Below are 9171 nucleotides of genomic sequence, written 5' to 3'. Positions count from 1 at the left end.
TTGTAGATTTTTTGATGATGGCCATTCTGACTGGTGTGAGGTGATACCTCACTGTAGTTTTGATTTGCATTTCTCTATTGATTAGTGATGTTGAGCATCCTTTCATGTGTTTGTTGGCAACCTGTATATCTTCCTTGGAGAAATGTCTGTTTAGGTCTTCCTCCCATTTATGGATTGGGTTGTTGGTTTTTTGATATTGAGCTGCATGAGCTGCTCATAAATTTTGGAGATTTATCCTTTGTCAGTTGCTTCATTTGCAAATATGTTCTCCCATTCTGAGGGTTGTCTTTTTGTCTTGTTTATGGCCTCCTTTGCTGTTATGCCCACCTCTTAATCCTTAATCCCTAACTTAAATATGTTACCTAACATGGCAAAAAGGACTTTGCCAATGTGACTGAATTAAGGAACTTGAGATGGGAAGCTTATCCTATATTATCTGGGTGGGTTCAATGTAGTCACTAAGGTCCTTATAAGAAAGAGGCAAGGGCTTCCCTGGTGGCGCAGTGGTTGGGAGTCCGCCTGCCGATGCGGGGAGCACGGGTTCGTGCCCCGGTCCGGGAGGATCCCGCATGCCGCGGAGCGGCTGGGCCCGTGGGCCGTGGCCGCTGGGCCTGCGCGTCCGGAGCCTGTGCTCCGCGGCGGGAGAGGCCGCAGCAGTGAGAGGCCCGCGTGCCACAAGGAAAAAAAAAAAAAAAAAAAAGAAAAAAAAAAGAAAGAAGCAAGAGTGTCAGAGTCTGAAACAGAGATTGGAGTTCTGGTGACCTCAAGAAGCTTGAAGAGGCAAGGAAATGGGATTCTCTCCTGGATCCACCAAAAGGAATGCAACCCTACCAACACCTTAACTGCCAGTAAGGCCCATTTCAGACTTCTCATATCCCGAACTGTAAGATTTTAAAATGTGTGCTATTGTCCTTTCCCTATGATATTTTCTGTAAACACTTTCCCCTATTCATTATAAACTTTTAATTCTGTTTTAAATGTGCTCTCCAGGAAACATAATATTTAGTGCCAATTTTTATTTCATGTATTTAAAATAATTTAACTTTTTTTTTTTGTGGTATGTGGGCCTCTCACTGTTGTGGCCTCTCCCGTTGCAGAGCACAGGCTCCGGACGCGCAGGCCCAGCGGCCACGTCCCATGGGGCTCCGAGGTCCGATTCCTGATCCAGGAGCCATACAGCTGTCTACTGGAACTAGGTTTCTTTTGAAGCTGAATTTAAGACAGAGCTCATAATTATCTTGGGTCAATTCAGAGTAACTGGAGTTTACGTGTCCCCTGCATCGGCAGGCGGACTCTCAACCACTGTGCCACCAGGGAAGCCCAATTTAACTATTTTATATTTATTTTCTATTGTTTTGGTAGGGCTGATTTTTGTCCTTTTTACAGGGGATGGGGAGGTAGGGAAAGAATAGTAGAGATGTGTTTGTTTTCAACTCTGCCTTGCTACAGACTCTGTTTTTATATGATGTTGTCTTCTAAAATAAATTGGAAGGAATGTATCTGTATTTAAGTCTATTATTAGTAAACAGTGATTTTTTAAAAACATGTATCTAATTATTGGACAAAAACATATTTCACATTTTATATATATATCCACATATATATATATCATATATATATCATGACCTTCTGGAAATGAACTGGGTTTCCTAGCACTACCCAAATCTTATCTTCTAAGTTAGAATCCTATTACTACACTGACCCAGAATGCTGGTTCTTCTAAAAAGAAAAAAATGATTAAAAACATTTTAAAAGAATTTATCAAAGTTTCATTTTAAATGTATCATTCTCTTTGTATTGTGAAAGAAATACATATGTATTATGACAATTTAAAAATATAAGCATAAAAAAGGAAATAATAATCATTTCAGAAAAAATATATCACCTAGATATAATCACTGTTAGAAGTCTGGGTTTGGGTTCCAGTAATGGTGAGGTAGCTTGAAATAACCTAACATTTTCACAGATAGCAAAAGACAAAATAAACAAACAAAAAATGATTTAAATGCACTAAAGAACAAGCAAAAGAAGGCAGATACTGAAGGGGAGTCAACCCTTAAAGAACAGACCCATAATGAATTAAGTCCAGGGTAGACAGCACTTCCTCTGACCCGTCTGCAAGGCGGAGAGACAGGTGGAACTCAAGCAAAAAGCTACAATGTTACTGACTGAGGTGTCAGAGTTTGGGATACTGAAGTGGCTGGAAATCAAGAAGAGAAACCTAGAAAAACAGGCATATAGACACCCTTCAAATTGTTGGCCAAACCTGGAAGCGTGCATCTGTGGAGGAGACTTCAAAGAGCCCTGTGGAAAGCATCAGCTGCAATATTCAAAGAACTGAGCAGAGATTTCCGCTGCTGCCCACTCTGCTGGGGAGACAAGAGTTCAGGGTTTGAATCCCATCAAAGAAAAGAAGCTTGGTAAGTATCTTGAGCTTTCCATAGACTCATCTTTATAAAGGATAAAACTAAGCTTCCCCCAAGTTCAAGAGAATTGGCCAGAAATACATCTGCACGCTAAAACAAAATTCAACACTCTTCAGGGGAAGACAATAAAATTCAGAATCTAGAAAGATAGGGTTTATAAACTAACAGACTGGCCACATCAGACATAGGTGAAGACAGTGAGCAACTGGAACTCTCATATAGTATGTACTGGTGGAAGTGTTACAAAAGTACAATTACATTGGAAAAATGGCATTTTCCAAAATGGGTGTGAGTATAAGTCTTTACCCTATGATCCATCAACCTTCTCATAGGTTTCAGGATTTTAACCCAAGAAGGAACTAAATATATGTCCATAAAGAGTCCTGTAAAAGAATGTCTACATATGCTTTATTTGCAATGGTCCCAGACTGGAAACAACTAAAAGTCCATTAAAAGGACAATAGATGACCAAATTGTAGTAAACACATATACACACACATACATAATAAATGTAGTATATATATAAATATATATATATATAGTACATACATACATGTATATACCACAGTTTATATATAGAGAGAACACAAACTACTCTGCAATGAAATAGAATGAATGAATTACTGATAATATGCAACAACATGGGTGAATCTCAAAATCATTTTGTTGACAGAAGAAAGCCATACACAAAAGAAGATACTGCATAATCCCATTTATAAGAAGTTCAAGAACAGGCAAAACTAAATCAGAGCTCAGGGGTGGGGACTAACTAGAAAGGGGTGTGAGAAAATATTCTATTTCTTGACTGGGGTGACAGTTACACGGGTGTCTACATGTATGAAAACTAATCGAACGGTACATTTAAAATCTACACTTTTCATTGTATGTAAATTTGCCCCCCCTCAAATGTCTGTGGTATATCTTTGCAGCCTTTTATATTTTTGAGAAAGATAAACACAACCCCTGACATCGAGGTGCCTGCTTGGCGCTCCTCGTGAGGACAAAAAGTGTTGCCTGCCATTCCAGTAAACACAGTGCTGCCTAGCCACCAGCCACTGTAGCCACCCCTGACTGTGGGGGGCACTCAGGGGGGAATTCAGGATGGAGTAAAGCAGGACGCTGGCCCCAGATAGTGAAGATACATATGTAAGAAATCATTTCAGTGAGCCTGGACTCTTGCACCTTCCCATACGTAGAAAAGCACTAAAATCGTTAACTTGAAATGTCTGGTGTGTTGTGATCAGCAGTAATCTTTTGATGCTCAACTATATGATTTTTTTTTTTTTCAGCAAAAACTCCTATATATCCTGGCGCCTCCCTTGCCTCTTCGGAACAGTTCCTCAGAGTTATCTGAGAGGCTGTCTCCTGGGCTATATAGTCTTCAGTAAGGTTCCGGGATACAACATAACTCACAACTTTTAGGTTGTGTATTTCTCTTCAGTTGACAGTAGCTACCACACTTCGCTCTTCTGATGAACAGAAACAATTGCACAAACATTAAGCCATTCTTAATAACGAACATTTAAGTGATCAAAGAAAGCCACTCTGTGACTATTATAAAGTCAAAAACGAGATCAATCCATAATCACGTCTAAATACTGACAAAAATCATAAATACTAAGTCAATAAAATGACCAAATATCCCCCAAACCTTACTAATTCTAGAATCTGTTACTTACTAATTGCTGATTCAGCCTCAATGCATTCCTCTTGCCTCATAGAGGAGATGAAGGTCTCCAGTCATAGACCAGCCCCAGCTTTCTGAGAATATCTTACCAACAGAGCAAAACCTTGCTTCCTTGAACCTTCCCCCAAATCACATAACACAAACCCAAATGCCATAAATAGGTCCTTTCTACACTCTTTTACCCAGAATAAATGGCGTGTGTTCTTTCTAGTTGCCGTAAGCAATAACTCAACTTGTTCCACCACAGGTGTGTTCCTAGCAGTCTTTGGCTGGAGGTCATTGACACCATGTATACGAACGGTGTTTTTAAATTTTTTTCACTTAATATATCTTGAATATGGCTTTCTATGTCTTCATATTGTCTACATTATAGTTTTTTATGGCTACATAACTTTCTATTACTTGGATATGCTAGAATTTCTTTAACTAAACCAATATTTTTCAGAAATCTAGATTTTTTTTCTAATGTTTCACTATTATAAGCAGCCCTGATGAGCACTGAGCTGGTGAAATCTTTAAGGACCTTCAGGATTATTTCACCAGGAGAAATTCCTTTAAATAAAATTACTGGAATTACTGGCTCAAGAGATATGAAACATTAATACTACATTGCACTCTTGTCTGAATATAAAATCTTAGCTACTGTAGGACAGATGGCACTTCAATCCACTTCAAACAGGCTACCATGCCCATTAACTCTCAGCTTCACTCTTACCAATTCTGCATCGTGTCAACTCTATGGTCCTCTGTCCTCAACACACTAAACTTCTCAGCAGCGTCTGACACAGATAACTCCCCCTACTTGTTTAAATATGTCCCTACCTAGCTTCTGGGACACCACATTCACTTGGTTTCCTTCCCACGCCACTGGCCCCTCCTTCTCAGTCCCCTTTGGTGGCCCTTCTTCTTCTGCCAGACTCTTCAACAAGGGGAGTGGCCCGGGCCCCCTACTTCTCCATCAAACTTCTTCACAAGGTGACCAATCTATAGTCATGATTTTATGTTCCATTTTCATATCTGTGACTTTCATAATTAAATATCCTCCCCTGACCTCGTCACTGAGCACCAGAAACACAGACTTCACTATTTATCTAACACTTCCCTCTAAACCTCCCCTACCGCAGGGAGTGACACCACACTCCCCCCAGATCATCAGACAAAAACAAAAAACAAGGAAGGAAAAAAGCTATGAAGAAGAACCTGATAGTATGAAAAGTGACCCAGTTAGAAAGGACAAACAGAATGATTTCAAAGTGAGTGATTTTATGTTGAACTTCTCTTGTTTCTCCTTCCGCATTTCAAATCAGATAATGAAGTGACACACTTCTGGGTTTTGGTGTTAATATGTTGTTTATTCTGTTCTCATGAAAATAACGGAGTAAATGTATAAAACACACATTATAAGTTCATTAAGTCCTCACAAAAATCCCATGAGGTGCTATTAGTTCGTTTTTCCAGATGCGGACCAGTGGTAAACTGAGGCACTGACAGGCACCCAGAGGTACTGCTCATACCATACGCTGGCATCTTCCTAAAACATTTCACTTTTGGGCCTCTCACTGTTGTGGCCTCTCCCGTTGCGGAGCCCAGGCTCCGGACGCGCAGGCTCAGCGGCCATGGCTCACGGGCCCAGCCGCTCCGCGGCATGTGGGATCCTCCCGCACCGGGGCGCGAACCCATGTTCCCTGCATCGGCAGGCGGACGCGCAACCACTGCGCCACCAGCGAAGCCCCCTCACTTTTAATGGAATGAAAAGAAAGAAAATTTCCCTCCTGAAATACTCTATGAATGCGAGGCCATAAAGCATCAACTCACTGTAACAAGGCACCAAAGTGTGTCTGGAAGCCATGCGTGATGCGTAATGTATAACGCAAACCTAGGGCAGGCTAAAACCGAGCCCGGAGCAGCAAACCGAATTCGGTCCCCTCGCCTGCATACGGGTGCGTGTGCCTGGGAAAGAGGCAGGCGAAGCCTTTGTCTTCACACACGACCCCCAGACACGCCGGCGCCCACAGTCATGGAAGGGGCTCCCTGGACCATCTGGGTCGCGCGCGGTCGCGGGGCCCAGGACGCATGCGTGACCCGGGCGCGAGGCTGCTCGGCCGGGCGGCGGGGCGCTTACCTGGTGCGCCGGGCGCGCAGACACAGTACCAGCAGCAGCAGGGCCGCGGCGAGGACCAGGCCCAGGGGGCTGAGAGGCCGCGGCAGCCACGGCTCCGGCGAGAAGCTGCCCATACCCGCGGCCAAGTCTTCCGCCGTCCGGATCGCGCGCGGCCGCGGGGGGCGGCCCGGGGTGTCTCTCCGAGCTGCGCGGCCGGCGAGTCTGCAGCCGGCAGAGGGTCCCGGGAGGCTGGCCTGGCGCGGCGCCGCCTGAAATGTCCCCGAGGGCCCCGGGGACCGAGTCTCAAAGTTCCCGGACTCCCCTCCCCCGGCCTACCGCCCCCCACCACCACCCATGCGCACCGCCCCGCTCGGCCACCGCCTCCCGCCCGGCCGCCTCTGGAAAACTGCGCGCCGCCCATCCCCGCCCACCCGCCCCCGGGGCAGGAAGAAGGGCTAGAGAAGAGGGGGAAAGGGGCTAGGATTTCCCGAGCTCGAGCCGCTGAAGGCCTGAGGGAAGGGGACTTCAGTTCTGAGTTGGAAATGAGTCATTCGGGTCCGTCATCCCCTCGCCGGCGCCCCGCGACCGCGCTGGCCCTCGAAGAGGGTTGGGACTGTGCCCGCTGCGCTCTGGCCCCGGCGACCTCTTCAGCAGCCCCTTCCTCCCCGCCCCCAGCTGGCGGGCTGCCCGCGCGCCCGCGCTGCCCTCCGCACGCCCGCGGCCCTCCTTCCACGCCGCGCTTCCTTGCTCGCTCCCGCGGCTGCTGGGCGCCGAGGCCAGTCCCAGAGGCCGGCAAGACAGGGACCAGAGCTGGGCCGGGACCCTCCAGGAGTCCCCATGGGACACACCATCCAGGAAGAGAGAAGACAGAGGAAACGAACTATTGCAAAACGATGGTAAGGCACTACGACAGAAGTGGTACAAGCCCCGCAGGTTGTCCTTAGAAAGGATGAGGGAGAAACTTTGACAATGTCTCTTCCTGAGTAATGACCATTCACATTACTTCGCACGTGTGTATTTACTCTCCACACCAAACTTGGAACGTAAGTTTTAGCAATGTATTAGAGAACATATAATGAGGCTCAGGTGAAGGTAACTTACCCTGGTCCCTCGGTTGATAAGTAGTTAAAAACCATTCTAACCAAGGCTGTTCCAGTGCCACTGTGTTCTTCCCTTTATGCAAGATTTTATTTGCGCAGTTCTCAAGACTATTACAGCAGCTTCACACCTGGTCTCCGTACCTCCAACCTTTGAGTTTTCCAGCCCATCCTCCCCATTGCCACGTCCCTAAAACACAGACCTATCCAGCTTTGACCCTGTTCGAAACTCATACTGGTTGCCTTTGTGATAAAGATAAATCTTCAACCTGCAATGAGAAGCCTCCACAATTTGTCTCCATCCCCTGGCTAGGATAGTTCCATATACATGAAAGCTTGAGCCACAATGTCCCTCACAATCAGCCCTTTCACACCTTGGCTTATGACATTCTCTCTGCCTGAAAAAGTTTCCTCTCTCCCCTAAATACTAAAATTCTACCTACCTGTCAATGCCCAGTTCAAATACCACTTCCTTCTAGAAATTATTCCTTACTCTTGTAATTAATCTCTCACTCCTCTGTACTTTTAACACTCTCTCTGCTTTTCACTCCATCACCTTTTCCCTCTCTGAGTTATTTCTATGTCTGTCTTGCCTGCTATAGAAGGTGAGAATCATCTCTTAGACAACTTTATCTGCACCTACTCTCTACCTCCTGTCACCCTAGCCCCCGACCCTGGAGTTGAGGTACTGTAGTTGGAAGTACTTTGCATGTGCCTGGCCCTTGGTCCATGCTCCAGAACTGAATTACTGCTATGTTGCTGTCCTTGGCCTTAAAGCTGTGAATGGCTGGGCAAGCATGAGAACTCTAATGTTTATGAGTTTCTTCATCTGACTTTTATTCCAGGGTTTTCTACTGCCTTTCCTTTCTCCTGTCATAAATTCAATTTTCCAGGAAATCAGGGTACAGTGAGCCAACAGCTATTCTGTCTCCTCCAAGAAAAAGCAAATTGGTTTCCATCACTACCTGGCGAGCAGAGCCAGCATGCAGGATGGTATCCATGCCGTGCATTTCTGTACCCACTGCAAAAAGCACCTCTCACTAATTTTCACGAGAAGCCTCAACTTTTATACTTAGTTTTCCATTTGATCTCCTGGATGACTCTTCTCTTTGAAAATAGAGGTTAAAATGTTCGGCATTAATCAATTTATTGAACATTTACCATGTGCCAAGCACCATGCTAAACATTTTATTTTATAACATTAATAACAGAAAACACCTGCAGTTAATCACAGTGTCATATGTAGGTGGAAGGAAGAAGACTACACTGTCACCTACTAGATTTGGTTAGCGACTGTGTCATCTCCCTATGGTATCTGTATAGTATCTTACTCAGAATGCTTTATGGTATTCACTTAATAAATTTTGAATATATGTTTCTTTTGTGTTTTCCATTTCTGCTAAAAGGGGGCTCCATACTGTAAACTTACCTGGTTGAAATAAAATCTAAAGACCTCTTTTATTCCTCTTTTGCTTTTGTAACCCAGTATCAGCGTCATTATATTCAATCCAGTTCAATTTATTTTACCTCCAAAACATGCCTTTAGGAGGGCTTCCCTGGTGGCGCAGTGGTTGAGGGTCCGCCTGCCGATGCAGGGGACACGGGTTCGCGCCCCGGTCTGGGAAGATCCCACATGCCGCGGAGCGGCTGGGCCCGTGAGCCATGGCCGCTGAGCCTGCGCGTCCGGAGCCTGTGCTCCGCGACGGGAGAGGCCACAGCAGTGAGAGGCCCGCGTACCCCCAAACAACAACAACATTTCCATCACTTCTCTGACAGAGATGACTAGTTGACCCTCCATGTCTGCTTCCCCCTCCTTCTCAGTAACAGGCCTTGATTTTTTTTTTTTTTTTTTTTTTTTTT

General features: G+C 45.2%; 1 protein-coding gene across 2 annotated transcripts in view; it reads right to left on the bottom strand.

Annotated features, from left to right (window-relative positions):
* CYP7B1 (cytochrome P450 family 7 subfamily B member 1) overlaps window positions 1–6520 on the bottom strand; it is a 211106-nt gene extending 204586 nt beyond the window's left edge. Inside the window, exon 1 of one of the 2 annotated variants that reach the window (XM_024127004.2) lies at window positions 6236–6520. In XM_024127004.2, the coding sequence (XP_023982772.1) occupies window positions 6236–6348 (113 nt within the window). In that variant the 5' untranslated portion in view covers window positions 6349–6520. The remainder of the gene's footprint in view (window positions 1–6235) is intronic. The other variant, XM_024127005.3, reaches the window with a different exon arrangement.
* Between the last annotated feature and the right edge of the window lie 2651 nt (window positions 6521–9171).

The sequence above is a fragment of the Physeter macrocephalus genome, chromosome 15 (genome assembly GCF_002837175.3).
Source record: "Physeter macrocephalus isolate SW-GA chromosome 15, ASM283717v5, whole genome shotgun sequence".
NCBI lineage: Eukaryota > Metazoa > Chordata > Mammalia > Artiodactyla > Physeteridae > Physeter > Physeter macrocephalus.
This window is presented reverse-complemented; position numbering and strand designations above follow the sequence as displayed.